This window comes from Pituophis catenifer, unplaced genomic scaffold, assembly GCF_029215685.1.
Source record: "Pituophis catenifer annectens isolate HBS135680 unplaced genomic scaffold, rPitCat1.0.hap2 SCAF_7, whole genome shotgun sequence".
Lineage (NCBI taxonomy): Eukaryota > Metazoa > Chordata > Lepidosauria > Squamata > Colubridae > Pituophis > Pituophis catenifer.
Window position 1 is genome coordinate 71,603,500 of NW_027256887.1, and position 20,436 is coordinate 71,623,935.

General features: G+C 42.0%; 1 protein-coding gene across 1 annotated transcript in view; it reads right to left on the minus strand.

Annotated features, from left to right (window-relative positions):
• Positions 1-20,436, minus strand: part of DENND11 (DENN domain containing 11) — a 30,436-nt gene that overhangs the window by 8,530 nt on the left and 1,470 nt on the right. Inside the window, exons 2-3 of the mRNA XM_070947474.1 lie at positions 4,018-4,117; positions 698-856 (exon numbers count right to left, since the gene is read on the minus strand). Coding sequence (XP_070803575.1) covers positions 698-856; positions 4,018-4,117 — 259 coding nt within the window. The remainder of the gene's footprint in view (positions 1-697; positions 857-4,017; positions 4,118-20,436) is intronic.

Consider the following 20,436-nt stretch of genomic DNA (forward strand, 5'->3'; position numbering starts at 1 on the left):
CTGCATTCTAACCACTGCGCAATTACGGAATCACACACACGACATTTCTCTTGCACAGACCAGGTCTTGATTAAGAATCAGATTCATGCTGGAGAAGCACACCCCATTCTATGGTTAAGACTGGCTATGTCTCATTTTCACTTGGTTTTCACTTATTTCTACTTTATGGGGAATAACTTCATTTGGGTAGTAAACGGCATATTGGCTCATCGCTGTCACAGCCAAAACTCTAGCAGAGATTTAGAAAATCTAACAGGACTTCCCATCATCCCCCACCAACTTCCCACCAGGGCTTCCCTTCCAGTGGTGGGATTCAACATTTTTTACTACTGGTTCTGTGGCATGGCTTGGTGAACGTGGCAGAGGAAGGCTACTGTAAAATCTCCATTCCCATCCCACCCCACTAACCTGCTTTCCAGCTCTGTTCTCCTATGCAGGGCAACAAAAAAAGACCCAGCTGATCAGCTGGGACTTGATCAGCTGGGACTTGGGAGGGAGCAAATAGATCGGGGGTGGGGCCATCCAGAGGTGGTATTTGCCGGTTCTCCGAACTACCCAAAATTTCCGCTACCAGTTTGCCAGAACTGGCTGAATACCCCCTCTATTCCCTTCCCAGGGCTTGAACATTGCTTGTAGGACCCTTGGAGGTGTTAGAAGGAACACCATCCCCACATGCTTTCTTTATCTAAGGACCTACCTGACTTGGTTCTCCAAGAAGTGCATGTATCTGTACAACAGAGTGTAGGAAGGAGAAAGAATGCCCACAGATTTCATGCGTGCTCCACGTTCCAATTCGCTGTCCACAGGCATATTGGCAAAACATGCCAAACCAAAGCAAATGCCTTTCCGGAAGTAACTAGAAAAGAATAAGGATACGTCTTCAAAGCATTAACAGGCAAATGACTAAAAAATTAACGAAGCCTGTTGGTGGCAGAAAGGACTATGAAAACAGGTCATGGCTGGACCAGAGGATTTACAGCAAACATAGCAGTTATACCATTGCTCTTCAACTATGGGATTGAGAGCTAATTTACAATCTATCCTGAAAATATTGCACTGGCACAATTTCCTTATTCTGCTTTTTCCCCTCTTGGGAAGAATATTATTCCTTCATCCTAGTTTCAGTTCCAGGATTACATAAACTTTGAATGATGGTTAAACGAATGGTTATTAGGCAAGAACTACCTGTAGATAGGTAGATATCAAAATACCCCAAATAATCTATCTTGTTAAGTCTTTATTTGGCACCTAAAAGGTAATGAAGTAAGCACCAGGTATATTTTCTTTGACTAGCAATTGATTGATAGCAGAGGCCCACATAGAAAACCATCATTAAACAACTGCAATTTATGGGCAACTTAGTAAAAGAATTATTATTCTGTTCCAAAGGAAAAAAATATATTTGTACAGAAATTCAGGGATTGAAGTACAGAAATACTGGGGGAGGGGTGGGGGAAGGGTAAGAAATGAAGAAAGAAACAAAAATGATTTTGTTGTGGGAGTTTATTATAGACCACCTGGGCAGGCAGAAGATATTGTATGTAGGCCCTTATGTGTCAGACGTTCGATGTTTCAAAGATGCATGCAATAATGTTAATGAGAAATATAAATTATGCTGACATTTACAGGAATCTAACTCTACCAAGAGGATCAACAAATTCATATCCTCTCTTGCTGATAATTTTATCTGTCAGAAAGTGGAAAAAAGAAATAGCATCTGCTCTCCTGGATTTCAACCTCATCGACAAGGAAGAATTAACTGAAGGAATTGGCACCTTGGGAAAAGTGTTTACGCTCCCGTTGAATCTGAGATATTGAGAAAAATCAAATCAGACATCAGAGGAGTGGAGAAAGTGGTGAACTGGCAATGACTAGTGGAAATGTTCTCTTATTCTGTGTTTACGTTTCCTCAGACAAGAAATGGGAGCTCTAGCTGGTCATGATTATGTCATTGGGAGAAGGAGGAAACTAAGTATAAGCAAGGGAAAGATAAGCGAAATTGTGGGTAATTTAAACAATGTCAAGTCTGCAGAAATCGATGGATTCCTAGGCTACTAAAGGAACATATGAAGAACGGTTACAGGAACTGGGCATGGCTAGTCTAGTGAAGAGAAGAACCAGGGGAGACATGATAGCAGTGTTCTGGTATTTGAAGGGCTGCCATAGAGAGGAGGGGATCAAGCTATTTTCCAAAGCACCTGGAAACAAACAAGGAATAATGGATGGAAACTGATCAAGGTGAGATTCAACCTGAAATTATGGGCAATTTAGTAAAAGAATTATTATTCTTTCCAAAGGACAAAAATATATTTGTACAGAAATTCAGGAACTTTCTGACAGTGAGAACAATCAACCAATGGAACAGTTTGCCTTCGGAAGTTGTGGGAACTTCATCACTTGAGACTTTCAAGAAAAGATTAGACTGCCACTTGTCAGAAATGGTGTAGGGTCTCCTGCTTAGGTGGGGAGGGTTGGACTAGATGACCTATCAGATCCTTTCCAACTCTGTTAATCTGTTAATCTGTTAACTCACAGAAGGCATTGCTGAACTACTGTAGCTCAAGCCACATCCCGGAAGAGAGCAAATGGCATCTTCTGATTCAAAAAGAAAATATAGTCCTGTCAGTTTGATATCTGTATTGGGGAAGGTCCTTCAATAGCAAGTCTGTAAACACTTGGATACGTGTGCCACTATCCAAGTTTGTAAGCACTTGGATAAGTGTGTTACTATTAACAGGAGCCAGCATGGGGTTATTGCAAACAAATTATGCCAAATTATATGTCTAACTATATGTCTTTCTTTAGAGTTACTAGCTTTGTAGATCAGAATAATATAATCAGGCAAATAATTTTGATTATGGCGACCCCTGAGAGGTCTCAGGGGACGCCCAGGACAGGGGTGAAATCTACTTACCTTCCTTACCGGTTTGGAAGTGCACGCGCCTCGCGTGTGTGCAAACGCGCAGACCCTCTGCACATGCACAAAAACTTCTGCGCATGTGCAGAGGATAAAAAACACATCACTTCCTGGTTAAAACCAGGAAGTAACAACAACCAGGCGGTGGGTGGAGCCTCGCGCCACCACCCGCTACTGGTTCTCCAAATCACCCACCACCATCGCTATCAGATCAGCCGAACCGGGCCGAACCGGGAGCATTTCACCCCTGGCCCAGCGGTCCTAGGGCCAGACTTTAAGAAACACTGCTGGAGTGGATCCTGCACTGAAGAACCTTAGGATTCTATTAACAAATCTGGAAGGCACTTGGCTTGGAAATAGACAAGCACTCATTTCTGCTTTTCAGCAGAGATGCCAATTATATTCCAATTTCCAGACTAGTCTTTGAGAGCAACTGCACTAATGATAAAATAGAGATGTTTACCGTTTCCTTATAAATCAATCTTCCAACATTGGGTCTTACAAGATATACTAAGATATAGACAATACCAGAGGCAGACACGTTTTAATATACTTTGTTTTCCAAATTTATGATTCACTCCTATAAGAAGAAAGAAGAGTTGCAGCCAAGAGGAAAAACGGACCATTAAAAAAGCCAAGATGTGTAACTGCAACCATGTCCCTATTTTATATGATTTGCGTGCATAGCAGACTTTGAAAAGAATGTGGGTTTGATGGCCTGGGTGCAGCTAGCATCTTGACTGTTTTATCCTCCTGCAGGAGGATAGACAGGTATTTTGAAAGGTGAATTTGAATCTGAAGAAATCACACAAACATAGAAGGACTACCTAGTGTGGCTTCATGTTGCCAGGCATAGGAGTGGGTAAAATATTATGGATAGTAAACCCTGGTTCTAAGGGCTGTGCATGCCATATGTGGTAGCTTACTTCGTCCTCAAATCTGCAGTCACCTATACATATGATTGGCATTAACACTAAGCATTTCATCTTAATAAGGAAAACTATTGCATCCATTTAACCCTTTCCAGATAACGGAAAGATTTGTAATAACCAAATCGTTTGTATAACTTGAGTGGAGCAAGAAGTTTGCAATGCACTCACATGAAATCAGACTGGATTTTATGGGATCCACTGGCCATAGATTTGAACTCAACACCTTCCAGATCAATGTCTTGTGGCAAACACCATTCAACCATATTACCTGTGCAGAAAGGAGGAAAACAAAACATTAACACAGATCCAGCACAAGACCAAGGCCATAAAATCACACAGATGTGCCTTTAGTTTTCTGAAAACCACTGAAAGCAAAGCCCCCATTGTCTGACATTGTAAGTTAAAGGAGAAGGATAAAGGAGATAGAGGAGAATATTTGTAATTAGGCAACATCAAGAGTGCCAATGATACTGGCACTGATGATACCTAGTTTGAGTAATGAAGCATCTGCAAGAAAACAACCAAACTCAAAGAGAACCAAGGGTCTCTCATTATAGGTTTGACAGAACCTGGTGGCGCAGCAGACTAAAGCACTGTTATTAACATCAGCTGCCTGCAATTACTGCAAGTTCCAATCTCACCAGGCTCAAGGTTGACTCAGCCTTCCATCCTTTCAAAGGTAGGTAAAATGAGGACCCAGATTGTAGGGGCAATAAACTGACTTTGTATAAATATATACAAAAAGTATGAAGGCTATTGCTTAACGCATTGTAAGCCGCCCTGAGTCTCCGGAGAAGGGCGGCATATAAATCAAATAAAAAAAAAAAAATAGCTACTTCTTCCTCAAAACCAACATTCTTAGGGCACCCAGATTAGTTCTACTTGAATTTTTTTCTCGGAAAGAAATTTCTCTAAACCTTCTGAAAAATGTGCTTTACATTTAAAAAAAAATTCAGCAAGGTTTATTGAGCTAATGTTGAGTAAACATCGTTATAATTGCTCTGCTATCTTCCCTAAGTATTTTATTTTAATCAGGGGTGAAATGCTACTGGTTCGCACCAGTTTGGGCGAACCGGTAGCGGCGGCGGCAGGTGGTTTGGTGAGCCGGTAGTGGCGGCAGCGCAAGGCTCCACCCACATACCAGGAAGTAACCTGATTTTGACCCTCTGCGCATGCGCAGATGGTTTAAAATCGTGCGTGCGCAGCATGCGCCCTTCCAAACCAGTAGGGAAGGTAAGTAGATTTCACCCCTGGTTTTAATGTTTGTCAATAACTATCCATCCATCTATCTCAAACATGCAAGTATTACTTTGCTAGGTATCGGGAAGACTAAGAGGTTATGCCTTACCTCCAGTCCAGACACCTGCTAAATGAAATATTTATATTTATTCCAGCCCCTTGCGAGCCTTACAAAATTGGACATCTCCAATTTCAGTAGATCTTAGACTTAAGAAATACTGTTCTAGGTCAAAATGTGGCCATGGAAGCCTGGCACTTTCTGTCCTGACTGGTGACAAGACATCCAGAGCAGGGGTGGGTTCTAAAATTTTTTACTACCAGTTCTGTGGGCGTAGCTTATTTTGTGGGCGTGGCTTGATGGTCATGTGACAATTATTTAGGATTTAGCAGAGGTACTGGTCTACCAGGCTTTTAACTACTTGTAGAGCTGTACCGATCTACCCATTTATTTTTGCAGGCACTGGTCTGCCCATTTATTTTTGCAGGCACTGGTTTGCCCATTTATTTTTGCAGGCACCGGTCTACTCATTTGTTTTCTTTTAACACTGATCAGCTGTAGGGCGGCCCTTTGAAGCCCCACGGCAAAAGTTTAAACAGTTTTTTTCCCTCTAGCCATCAGCTGGGACTCAGGAGGCAGCAATAGATTGAGGGTGGGGCCAAATAAAAGGTAAGAATAATGCGGGGGGTGGGGGGCGGGGGGCAGAACCGGTTCGGTGACGTCATATCATCACTGCTACCGGCTCAGCGGAACTGGGCCGAACCGGGAGGAACCCATCACTGATCCAGAGGTTCATGCAAAAGTCTTCCCCGTCATTTGCTATTTGATGTCTGTTAACTGGTACTGTGGCTAAAATCTGACTCACCTAAAGCAACCAAATCACTTTGAAGATACAATGTGTATTAGCATACATACAGTATATACTAGGCTCTAAGAACCAAAGCAGTGATCAGTGAATACAAAGCTTGGTTTATTGGGCCAGGTTCCTGATTGATTCTTCTCCCTGTGGCCACCAAAGTCAATTCAGCATTCTGTGAATGTTTACTTACAAGGGCAAATTAAGTTCCCATATATATGGGTTGGGGATTTCATAGGTTTATTAATGTATGCCTATGTATTAATGTATGCCTAATGTATTATTTTAGGGACGCAGTGGGACGTAGTGGGACGCAGTGGCTCAGTGGCTAAGATGCTGAGCTTGTCAATCAGAAGGTCGACAGTTCAGCGGTTCGAATCCCTAGCGCCATGTAATGGAGTGAGCTCCCATTACTAATCCCAGCTTCTGCCAACCTAGCAGTTCGAAAGCATGTAAAAAATGCAAGTAGAAAAATAAGGACTACTTTGGTGGGAAGGTAACAACACTCCATGCATTTTCGGTGTTTATCATGCCAGCTACATGATCACGGAGACGTCTTCAGACAGTGCTGGCTCCTCGACTTAAAAACGGAGATGAGCACCGCCCTCTAGAGCCGGAAACGACTAGCACGTATGTGCGGGGGAACCTTTACCTTTTTAATGTATGCCTCTGGGGGGGAAGGTATCTTTTTACTACTACTTTGGAGATGCTAAGGATTGAGCCTGGAATCTTTTGCATGTAAACTACATGTCTTCCCTTCCAGACTGCGGTTCTTCCTAGGCATCCCATATCTGAGTTGATAAAATCTAAAGGAACATTTATTTGATGGAAGCAAAGCAACACATTTATTCTGTCCCCTTTGCTGCAACATGGTGATTATCCAACTGTTTATAACCCATCATTAGTCCTTCCCCAGATCCATGACTGTTATTTCTTGAGCTCGTTCTTTCAGATATCACTATGGATTATGCTGTGACATTATCCTGCCTCCAAAGATTTCAAGTACAAGTTTCTTCCTTCCTCCACCCATATTATCCCAATTCTGGTTAGGCAAGTGTATTCCTTATTATCATTTGTTCTATTCCATCTTTCAGGATGACAAACGTATTATTGTTATTCTGCCCCATTGACATTCCTGACAAAGCACTCACTTAAATATTGATTTATGTGCTGTCAACTTATTTTCAACTACAAGTGACCACAGAGATTAATTAACATGAATCAACCAACCTTCATAATACTTCCCATTGGTGGAAAGGCCCAGGAGATGGTGGAAGATGGATATGGAAGAATCCAGCTGGAGAAATGACCAGTGTTGTCAACTGCTTTTCTCAGACTATTGAATCATATATTCTGAACTCAGTGAATAAACAATCATTGACTGGATTCATCCACTAAGGTGAGCCAGAAGCCATGTACTATGCAACACAATGGGTGATTTCTTACAAAACATGCTAACTCAAAACCAAACAAAGCACATTATGTCTGTCCAACAATGACTTTTTTCCAAGGACATCCAGTGACTTGCAACTACTGATCCTAGTTCAACAGTCCATTATACCACAATAATCTTCTCTTGCAATGAGTAGGATCTTTTGATTGCGCAAGCAAAATAATGCTTGTGCAATTTGAGTATTTGAAATAGAGACAATGTTCCTTTGGACTAATATCTTTCAGTCCAAACAACTCATAGTGAGGCCAAAAAAAAGGGGGGGGACACACAGACAGATTAACAGATTTGGAAGGGACCTTGGAGGTCTTCTAGTCTAACCACCTGCTCAAGCAGGAGACCTTATGCCATTCTGGACAAATGACTGTGCAATCTCTTCTTAAAAACCTCGAGTGATGGAGCACCTACAACTTCTGGAGACAAACCGTTCCACTGATTAATTGTTCTCACTGTCAGGAAATTTCTTGTTAATTCTAGGCTGGACCTCTCTTTAATCATCTTCCACCTATTACTTCCTGTCTTGCCGTCAGGTGAATTGGAGAATAGGTTGACACCCCCCATCGTTGTAATAGTCCCTCAAATATTGGAAGACTGTTATCATGTCACCCTTTAGTCCTTCTCTTTGTTAGACTAGATATATTCAGTTCCTGCAACTATTCATCATGTGTTTCAGCCTCCAGTCCCCTGCTTCCTTCAGTTTCCAGAGAAAAGCCAGGATATAAATGCTATATTACAATTAAGACTAAATAATCAAGATTTATAGAGCTTCATTTACACCACGCACACAAAACCACGCATGAAAAACAAAAGAAATTAAATTCAAATCACTCATGGGAAGAGGAGGAGGAATAAGATGTGTGACTGGAATTTTAAAATGAAGCATTCTGGACTTGTACTACACTGTCTGTCATGTTCCTCCAGGCGTTTTAAATAAATCTTGAAGGTTCTTATGCCTGGTTAAGGAATGTTCCTGCTTTATGGAGAGAAGAATCTCTACGAAAATATTTATCTGTTTTGATTTATTGAGAGACACAGTGGCTCAGTGGCTAAGACGCTGAGCTTGTCGATCGAAAGGTCGGCAGTTCAGCGGTTCGAATCCCTAGTGCCGCGTAATGGGATGAGCTCCTGTTACTTATCCCAGCTTCTGCCAACCTAGCAGTTCGAAAGCACATAAAAAATGCAAGTAGAAAAATAGGGACCACCTTTGGTGGGAAGGTAACAGCGTCCCGTGCGCCTTTGGCATTTAGTCATGCCGGCCACATGACCACGGATAGCGCTGGCTCCTCGGCTTTGAAACGGAGATGAACACTGCCCCCTAAAGTCAGGAACGACTAGCACATATGTGTGAGGGGAACCTTTACTTTTTTACTAGCTGGTTTGTGAGGAAAATATCCAAAGGCTGCTGGAATATATTAGAGAATGATTCCATCTCTCAAACGAACCACTTCTTTCTTCCCCCAAATCTCTTTTCAAGATATTTTGAAATGTTCCCCAAATGCATTGGGAAGCCATGCCAAACAGCTGTTTAAATCAGGATAACGGGATTGTAATCCAATACACCAAAGGGATACTTGTTTGAGGAATGCTGTTCTAAGGACCTGATGTTTCAGCATGACATGCCTTAGGAGATAGTTTAAAGAGGAAGGACCTAGGAGGCTAGCTAGTGCAGAATCAGATAATTGACCTATTTGAGTGTTCATAATCGGCATTGATTGGCAAGATCTCAGAACAATTCACTGGGGCCCGTTAATATTCAAGAGGTCAACTAGAGCAGTGTTTCTCAACGTTTTTTTCTCCCATGGCTCCATTCCAACCTTTCCTCTTGTGGCCACCTGTCCAAGTCCTATTAATGATACAGACATAACATTTGGTGCATTTTCTGATATCAACAGCAGTACCTGCAATGTAATATACAGTAGAACCTCTGGTCACGAACACTTCTGACCACGACCGAATCAGGTTCCGACCAAACAATTCACAATCCCTCCCCACGGCCAATTTCCCCTTCTGTGCCATTTTTTTTTTGTAAGTGCCGAATTTTCAAAAATAGGTTCAGGTCACGACCAAATCAGTTTGCGACCAAAGTTATGGAATGAATTATGGTCGTGACCAGAGGTTCTACTGTACTTTGCTTTTCTCTGTCCCCATGGCATGTACTATGGCAGTGGTATCAAACTCAACTTCATTGAGGGCCGCATCAGGGTTATGTATGACCTCCAGGGGCTGGGGTGGGCGTGGCCAGGGTGGGCGTGGCCAGCTCAATGTCACTTGTGTCAGGGGCACCTGTGGTGCCCATGACATCAGCCTTGAGCAATAAGCTGGTCAGTCAATTCCTGCCACAACCAATGGACCAACTTCTTGTTGATCTGAAAAATGGACGCTACAACTGGAGGGAAAAACATTAGGAAGAAAAGAAAAACTACATTGGGTTTAAATGTATCTGGACTGGACAAGACCAGTCCTACCCTGCCCTAAGATAAGATGAACTCAAGTGAAAAAAAGTAAGAGGGACAGAAAGCAATAGTGTTGAAGACAGGTTCTGCTCCCAACTCAAGTGGTCTCCCAAACATGGAATCTCATATATAGATAGATAGATAGATAGATAGATAGATAGATAGATAGATAGGGAGAGAGAGAGACAGAGAGACAGAGACAGAGACACAGAGAGAGACAGAGAGACAGAGACAGAGACAGAGAGAGAGAGAGAGAGAGAGAGAGAGAGAGAGAGAGAGAGAGAGAGAGAGAGAGGGAATCAAACTCCAGGAAAAAATACCAGCTTGATGACATTGTCCCACATGCTACCGGTATCAGACTGGAGAGACGGAAGTTTATTTGCTGTGAACCAGGACTCAAAATTTTGTTTGTATTAAGAAAAACAAACATCAAAGAATAGAACAGGAAAATTAAATAGGACAATGATGGTTTTATTCCTGGGTGTGGTAGCACCTTGCTCTGGGATTTTGCTGCTCCTCTACAGAAAATTGGACTCTGACTGGGAGCATTAAGCCAACCAGCTCAACTGGAATCATTGCTTTATTTGTCTGGAATTATGATTACTGTATTAGATGTGTTTTAGATATCCAGGAATCCTAAAAGGTGTAACGATATATACATAAAATATGAATATCTAAGTAAAATAATCAAATATAAAACCATCCATCATAAAACAAGACAATAAAAAATATGAAGAATGCAATAGATAAAACAATATTTTTAAAAGGCAGTTAGGTGTTGGGGAACTTATTATTTTGCAAATGCCTGAGTCAACTAGGATATGTAAACCAGTTAAGCTGGCTGGAAAGCCTCTTTAAGCCTCATTAACTCATATTATAGGTTTTCCAATTGCTAGCAGCCTTATTTTGAATTCAATCTTTAAGCAAGCCTTCCTCCATATTTGCACTTGTAAATGCCAATATGGATTCTAGATACTCACACCCCAGTTGGCTGGGGATTATGGGAATTGGAGTTAACACTTTTGGACTCTACCAAGTTGGGGAAGGCCAATTTAGGCACTTGCTTGGTTGCTAATAATTTTAAAAACTGCACAGTGGAGAGAATAAATTACTGATACCCAAATTCTGTTCATTTCCCTCCCTCTTCCACTCATGCCTTCCTAGATAACCCTTTCCAGATTTTATTTTTTTAAACTGAGAGCAAATTGTTATCTCTCCCCCTCCCCATTAGTATGTACGTCTTGTGTGATTTTTCTCCCATTTGGATTATTTAATTATCTGAATCGTTTTGGGCTACTCTACCTCACTGGGCAGCTAAAGTGAAAGAAATTAACTATCTCTAGTTTTAAATCCTACCATGGCTAGTCTAGTGAAGAGAAGGTCCAGGGGTGACAAAAAAGCAGTATTTCAATATTTGGGGGGTTGCCAGAGAGAAGAGGGGGGGCAACCTATTTTACAATGCATCCTGTTACATAGGGGGCGCAAATAGAAGAGGCAGGATACCATAGTCCATTTCAGCCAGTGGTGGGATTCGGCCAGTTCGCACCTATTTGGGAGAACCGGTTGTTAACTTTCTAAGCAGTTCGGAGAACCGGTTGTTGGAAGAAATCTCCTTTTGTTTTTTTCCACTTTACAGGGCTAATCCTGTAAGGAAGGCAGGAAGGAAATATTCTGGTGTGGTTTCTAGCCTAATCTTTATTACCCTGCTTACAGAAACTGCCTCTCTGGTTAACCCTTATTACATTGTAACAGTTAAGGTGAAGCACCCATCGACGTAAGTAACATTGAGTTGGCCATGCCCACACGGTCACATGACCACCAAACCACACCTACGCAACTGGTCATTAGGGCAGAGAACCAGTTGTTAAATTATTTGAATTCCCACCACTGGTTTCAGCACTTTATTTCCAGCCGCTATCAGAAGCAAGAGCCGGCAGGCTGCCAGAGCTCTCTTTTTAAAGAGCTCTGGTAGTCTCGCCAGCCACTGACAGCGGTTTATTTTTTTCCCACCGCTAGATTAGCCAATCAGCGGCAGGCATGCAAATGGGTGCTCCATATGCCCGTACGTAACACACCCAAAGGCCGGACAAGGGACAATGGATGGAAACTGGTCAAGGAGAGATTCAACCTAGAAATAAGGAGAAATTTTCTGACAGTGAGAATAATCAACCAATGGAACAGAAATTGCCTTCAGAAGTTGTGGGAGCTTCATCACTGGAGGCTTTCATGAAGAAACTGGACTGCCATCTGTCAGAAATGATATAGGGCAGTGATGGCTAACCTTTTTGCTGTCGCGTGCCAAAAGCGGGGGGAGCGGGGGGGGTCACACGCATGCGTGCCAACACCCATAATTCAATACCCCCCCACACCCCCACACATGTGCACGCGACTCCCCCACTACCCCTGCTTTTGGCATGTGACGGCAAAAAAGTTAACGGTGGGCCCGGTAGGTCCATTTTTCTCCCTCCCCAGACTCCAGAGGCTTCCTTGGAGCCTGGGGAGGGTGAAAACAGCCTTCCCCACCCCCCCAGAGGCCCTCCGGAGGCTGGAAATTTCCTGTCTTCCAGTGGGCCCGGAAGGCCCAAAAATCAGCTGGCCAGTGCGCACATGCACGCTGGAGCTGAGCTAAGGCAACGCTCACGTGCCCACAGATATGGCTCCGCGTGCCACCTGTGGCACCCGTGCCATAGGTTCACCATCACGGATATAGGGTCTCCTGCTTGAGCAGGGGCTAGGACTTTGATGATCTACAAAGGTCCCTTTCAACTGTGTTATGCTGCTAAGTGCTAGATGCTTCCTGTTTCCCCAAATAAGACTATACAATTTATTAAGTGAGGGCCAGGTTGCAACTTCTTTTCATCACTTTTTCTTTCCTCTCCCTCCCTCCCTCCCTCCTTCCCTGCCCCCAAAGTCACTCCTTTGTTTGCCCTGCCCCCAAAGTCACTCCTTTGTTTGCCCTAGTATTTGGCTGGTCCGATCGGTATCTTTTCTTCCCTCACCTTCTAGCCACGTCACCTCTTTTGTGCTTCTCAGCAAAGCAGTGAGAGGCAGACTGCTACGCAAATAAAGCTACTTTTTTGGCCAAAGGCCTTAAACAGATGGCTGGCCTTCTTGGGAAAAGAGGCAGCCTTGCCAAATCATACAGTACAAAAAAGAAGGTAAAAGAAGGTAAGTCAGTTTTTGTTTTAATTAATTGCAAACACCTTATACCTTTGCTTGTATGTTGACAGAGAAAAAGAGCAGGCAACGTTTTGTGGCCAGAAGCTGGTTTGTTTGTTTTTAAAGTCTATGGGGACAGTACTAAGTCCCTACCTGGCCAAAACCTTTCTATGGGTTTAAGGCATGCGTTTTATCCTTAAGTCCAGTGGTGAAATTCAGCCGGATCTATCTGGCTTGCATGATCCGGTAGGACCGGCGGCGGGAGGCTCCGCCCACCCACCCAGATGTCATCACGTCCCATTTTTGACCCTCTGCACATGCGCAGAGGGCTCTGTGCATGTGTGGAGGAGGCGCGCGCTCACATTTGCGATCCGGTAGCAAAGGTACGTGCATTTCACCCCTGCTTAAGTCCTTCCAAACAACCTGAAAAAAGCTCAAAATTGTGGCTCTTCTGATTCTTTTGCAGGACTTTTGGGGCAGCAAAAAGTCCCACGAACTCCTGATAAAAAAACTCAAGTTTTTTTTCAACTTGATCTCCTCCGAACATATTTGATTGTAAGACCAGGATGTTGTTCTGTGTGTGTGGAGAGGAGAGAAGCAAGAGAGGTTGTTTATCTGAGGAACTATCTCAATCACCTTCACTCAACCCTGCATTAAAAAGAGCCTTGAATAGTACAGGGGTTTAGTGCACCCTGTTATTAACACAGCTGCCTGCAATTTCTGCTGGTTCGAATCTCTCCAAGGCTCAAGGTTGACTCAGCCTTCCATCCTTTCTAAGGTAGGTGAAATGAGGACCCAGTTTGTGGGGGCAATAAGCTGACTTTGTATAAAATATACAAAAGAATGAAGGCTATTGCTTAACGCATTGTAAGCCGCTCTGAGTCTCCGGAGAAGGGCGGCATATAAATCAAATTAAAAAAAAAAAAAAAAAACGTTCTGACAATTCCTTGTCTCCCTCAAGTATAAATAACACTGGGAAATAACACTGGGGCTGCACGGAAGAGTACACTAAAGGATTAGTTTCTACCAATCTCTTCTCATGCTTGATCAGGAAAATTGAACTGAAATTTTATCGCTGCAAGTCTGGCTTTAAAGGAGAGCATCTAGACCAGGGGTGTCAAACTCAATTTCATTGAGGGCCACAACAGGATTGGATTTGACCTTGGAGGACCGGATGAGGGTGCGGAGTGGGCGTGGCCATGGTGGGTGCAGCCATAGTGGGTGTGACACGGAACTACACCTCTGCAGACATGGTTTTATAAACTTATAAAAATAGGGAGGCGTATATTTCTGTGATTTTGGTTTTTTTAAATACTTACTTGATCTACTTGATCACTATATGAGAGAGAGAGACCAGATCAAGAAACTGACTCCGTAGGAAGACTAGAACTATAAATTACTGACATAAGCTAGTAGCAGAATCCTGCAAGCTTGAAAGATAAAATATTTAACTTTTCCTCCCTTTTATAACCTTCTGAGTCAAGGATGGCCTTCTGCAGTACTCTGGAGGCCCTGTTTTGGGCCTGAAAGGCCTCCTGGATGACTCCGGAGACCCCGTTTTGGGCCTGGAGCACTCCAGAGGCCAAAAGCTGTTGCGAGGGATGTGTGCCCCGCCTGCACCCCATTTTTCCTAACAGAGGCACCACGGGCCAATCCTTTCCTATTTCCAGACTGGCCCCACAGGCCAAATCTAAGCAACCCGTGGGCCGGATCGGGCATATGGGCCTTGAGTTTGACACCCCTGATCTAGACATAGCAATGCCATTGTGTCACATTTGTAGTTTTTTTGCACAAGAAACATTCTGCAGTATCTTTGCTTTGCATATCCTCCCAATAAAATGGTACTGGAATCCATTTTTTTTTCCCCCAAGAGAGGCAGTGGGGTCCAGTCAAGTGCATTTTCACCAAAAAGATATTGGTGATTTGTGCGGCATATGTTTGTAAAGCAAACAGTGACTAATCTGTGGCTTCCGCATGACTTTCAATTAAATAAAATAGGAGAACTTGAACAAACTACAAATTTGCGGTCAGGGAGAATTAGCAAAGCAACTTTCATAGGAAAAAAGTCTGAAATTGCCCTGGGTCATCTCTTATCAAAGAATCAGCAAAAAGCACAGGCAATAGGGAAGAATAATGCCCCTGGTAAATAATAAAAAGTAATAATGAAATTCACTATCTTTTATTCTATTGGATATATAGTACAGGTAGTTCAGTTCACTTAGTGACTGTTCGAAGTTACAACGGCACTGAAAAAAGTGACTTATGGCCATTTTCACACTTATGACCATTGCAGCATCCCCATGGTCATGTGATTTACATTCAGATGCTTAACAGCTGACTCACATTTATGACGGTTACAGTGTCCTGGGGTCATGTGATCACCTTTTGCAACCTTCTGACAAGCAGGTTAAGATTCACTTAACAACCGTGTTAGTAATATAATAACTGCTGTGATTCATTTAACAAATATGGCAAGAAAGGTTCTAAAATGGGGGAAAATTCACTTTAAAAATTTCTCACTTTGCAACATACATTTGGGTTCAATTATGGTCATAGGTTGAGGACTACCTCTTATTTTAAATTATCCTTTTGTTGTTAAGTTTAAATCTTGAACATTTTTTTAATTACGTCTTTGTATTTTTACGATGTGTTCATATTTTTGTATCTGGATGGCTCTACTCCTTGGCTATTCATACAATAGGGAGGCGAGATCTATAGTATAAAATAGTTTCTCCTACAGGTTGTTATCAGCCATGTGGATATTCAAGTGGGCACACTTAGCAAATCTATCTGCATTTATTATTAATCAGGAAAATCTCTCAAGTGTTACTTCTTTTAAGAACTCATTTATTCTACTGCTTTGCAGAGCTGCCAAAAATTACAATTGTAGGCAACACACTTCAAAAGTCCTTTCCTATCCGTAATACTTGGTACTACCGGTACATCTCTTTCATCTTCTTTTTCATCTTTTTCCTCAGATCTCCCCTTTTTGATCATACCTATGTTACCAACTCTTTCTCCTCTCCTTTTGCTAAACCCTGAGCCTATGTGTGCTTACCTGGATATACACTTCCCTTCACTTTTCTTCCATCTTTCAAACTACGTGGGAAAACTGGAATCAGGCCATCACATTCTCAGAAGTGGTGCTTCATTCCCTTTTCAATCCCTGATGAAGCCACAAAGTGGTTGAAAAACGTCTCAGAAGGCAAAGTGTTCTAAGACAGGCCTTAATTTCCCAGAATGAACAATTCCTAAAGCTCATTTTGTAGCCAATGGAAAGAGTGTGAGGCCATGCCATTCAAGTTTGGCCCAGAGAACTGAGTCCAAAAGTATACTTAGGCTTGGTTCTCCAAGCCACTTTCATTCATAAAGGTCAACACAACTCAAGCTTTCTGGCATGCACAGGAGAAAGCATCAAAAAATCAACAATTATGTTGGCTAGTTACCCAAACCTACATCTGTAGACTTTGCTAGTATCTGCATTCTACTTAATGGCCTTTGTGTCTAACAGCTGCCTTGGTCACCATAGGTGAGCAGGAATTTCATTCAGAAGAGGGGGAAAGTGATGAATAATCTCCTTTTTCTGGCATGCACTTGACTTTTTTTTTCATGAAAGAAGGAAAAATCTTTACCTACTACCAAACAAAAGCACTGCTCACGAAAGGATAAACCGGCCTGTCCCCTTTGATAGAAATAATCCTTCAGAAGTTAAGAAGCTAAATTTCCACACAGTTCATGGCTTAAATTTTCATATGGAGGGAATGGAAAGAATGCTTATTACTAGTCTCATAGCAATATATATTTGTCCAGCTTGCAACTTTGGTTGGCTTATTTAAAAAGCTGCTTGAAATGCAAATATCACCTGAGACAATAGGACCCATATCAACTCCTTCCAAATTGGAGGGTTAGCTGCCATTTTGAGCATTTTGAACATAACTGCTGTACCACCATACAGCAACCACTCAGACATTGTCAAACAGCAATTACAGAAGAATGGGAGCCAGCATTCAAAATACAGAAATCACAAACTCACTTACTACAGGTTTCATCATTATCACAATTCTGGGCAGACATGCCATTTGAGGATTTGTAAAGCTGAGTGCTCTTAAAGTGAAATGTTTATTATTAACCTTCTGACCACCAAGAATCCATTCAACTGCTTCCCAAATGAGGTGAGTAGAAGACAATATGTTTGGTATATGGCGATTTCCTTGAATGACTTCATAAATAAATGAAAAAACACTTAAAAGCCTAAGATGATCTACTTAGTGGTAAGTATCTCATGTAAGGCTACTATGAAAATCCATTCATTTTAATAACCATCTAATTCAGCAATGGGAAGATACCGCTACTCTAGTGGTTAGGGATGCTTTACATTTAGGGAAGGGCGAAAAGTGATAATGGTTTTGATGACCATTCAAACCAACATGTGGGCAGGACCACGATTTTCTGGAGAGGAGGGTTTCCACTTCCACTGAGAAATTCTTTTTAATTTTTTAATGTAATATTTTAAGCTTGGCACTACCTTTCCTGCCTTGAAATAGCAGAAAAGGTGTGCCAGCACTTTTTGGAGCTGTGGTCAAAGAGGGCTGAAAAAAGTTTGTCGAACTTTAGCCTATACAGGTAGTCCTCAACTTGCAACCACTATTGAGCCAAAAATGCATGTTGCTAAGTGAGAAATTTGTTAAGTGAGTTTTGCCCCATTTTACAACTTCCCTTGCTGCTTTTATTAAGTGAATCACTGCGGTTGTTAAGTTACTAACACCGCTGTTAAGTGAATCTGACTTCCCCATTGACTTTGTCAGAAGTTCACAAAAGATAAGCACATAACCTTGGGGCATTGCAACTAGAGGTGGGTTCTAAAATTTTTTACTACCGGTTCTGTGGGCGTGGCTTATTTTGTGGGTGTGGCTTGATGGTCATGTGACAATTATTTAGGATTTAGCAGAGGTACTGATCTACCAGGCTTTTAACTGCTTGCAGTGCTGTACCAATCTACTCATTTGTTTTTGGAGGCACCGGTCTACCTACTTATTTTTGGAAGCACTGGTCTACCCATTTATTTTTGCAGGCACCGGTCTACTCATTTGTTTTCTTTTAACACTGATCAGAATAATGCAGGGGAGTGGGGGGGCAGAACCGGTTCGGTGACATCATATCGTCACCGCTACCGACTCAGTGGAACCGGGCGAAACCAGGAGGAACCCACCACTGAGTGCAACCATTATAAATATGAACCAGCTGTCAAGTATTTGAATGTAAATCACATGACCATGGGGATGCTGCAATGGTCATAAGTGTGAAAAATAGTCATAAATCACTTTTTTCAGTGCCGTTGTAACTTCGAACAGTCACTAAGTGAACTGAACTACCTGTACTATATATCCAATAGAATAAAAGATAGTGAATTTCATTATTACTTTTTATTATTTACCAGGGGCATTATTCTTCCCTATTGCCTGTGCTTTTTGCTGATTCTTTGATACGAGATGACCCAGGGCAATTTCAGACTTCCTTCCCATGAAAGTTACTTTGCTAATTCTGTAGTTTGTTCAAGTTCTCCTATTTTATTTAACTGAAAGTCATGCGGAAGCCACAGATTAGTCACTTTTTGCTTTACAAACATATGCCGTATGAACGTCACTAAATGAACTGTTGTAAGTCAAGGTGTCAACTATTAGGCCAGAAGCTTCCATGATGCCACCTTCTCCTGTGTGGGAAAGTAGGAGGGGGGATTTAGTAGAGGGGTTGTCTTTAGACATAATAACATTCTTCCTGTCAGTCAAGGTCAAGGCAATCCTGCATCTGGAGAAGGAGTGGTCGGAGTGCTGTCTCGAGATGGGATGGATGGTGATTGGAGCATGTGATTGACTAAGGAGTGAGGGGGTGGTTTAGAGGGTTTTGATTTACTGAGGGAAAACCCGGACCTCTCAGATTCGGGTTTTCCCAGATCTGCCAGTTTACCTATTCTAGTAAATAAAACTTTGAAAAATGCTTGCTTCAGAGTTTTACTTGGAGTTGGGGGGTTTTCTGGAACGCTGAGATTAACCTGAATCTCTCTTGAAGCACCCCAAAAGGGGGCTGTCAGGTGTGCTGAGCCCCAGCATCTACCTGAACCTTGGGTAGTGCGAAGATTCAGTGAAAATGAAAAAAAAAAACACACACACAAGGACTACCTGTATAAAGGCTTTTTAAAATGATGGCGTCATGTCGCCATTGGCCATATATGTTAGCAAAGAGAGTAATTGCAACTGGGAATCCATAGGCCTGCCCAAGGATGGAGACAGAGTAGAAAACAAACAAACCCACACAAGAAAAGGAAGTATTTAGATGTTCCGAAGAACAGCAAATACAAAAAAAAAAGGGTTACATCACTCAAATGTTGCAATAATGATGACTTAATTCTTACAAGGAAACCACAGATAACTTTACCCAGAACCTGTTTTAAAACTGAAAGCTCATTTCAGGAATATAGGAAGCAGATAATATATATTACATATCTTGACTATTCCACAATATTTTCTACATGTGTGCAATGTTCATATGCACATAACACACGGCAAGACTTTGATCATGTGAGTCATTCCCTCACACACCTGCAGGTACTCTTGCTTCTGGATGCCTATATAATTGTCACTGAATGATTCAGTGTAATGTGATATCGACGATTGGCATGTCAGTGCACTGTACACTGCCAACAGCATCATTATGACTGAGGCAGCACTGACATAAAGTTTCTGGATACACAGAATTTTTTTTTTCTTCAGTGAGGAATCATCCTGACTGATCTTTAGACTGCTAGGAGATAAAGGAGCAAAACATCCCAATCAGTCGCTTTCTTTGACCTGCGAACGTTACACACTGTACACATTACACAAGGGTGTCTGCTTCCATAGAACGATAAAAGTCCAGAAGATGGCCACAAAGGTAACACAGATTCCAAAAGAATCATGATTTACCCTTCATGATTGTAGCCTATTCCTCTTGCCAAGTGGAGCACTTAAACCAACTAGGAATCAAGAGATAAGTTTGTCACCCAAGTCAAGGCTCCTGGTTTGTTCCTATTCAACTCAAGACCACAAACCAGGGATTGTTCTTGCTATATAGTTCTTGACTTGTTCAGCAAAAATAGGGCAGAAGTCACTGTTTGAATGATCTAACTATCACAGCAGCTGAAGGAAAAATGGGGGGGGGGCTTTTTTTCTTTCTGTAAATAAAGTATTTTCTAATATGAACAGAGTTCCTAAAACTGGGAGGTTGGAAAGGAACAAGAACAATAAATATGCATATTGTACACATATGCTGTGGAACAATATTTATACTACTGCAAGGATAGAGAACGATTAGGAATTATGATGAGATGTTAGTGATTTCCAGAAGATTGACTCCCAATATTTGATCACTGGCTACAACTTAAATGTCCCCATCCACC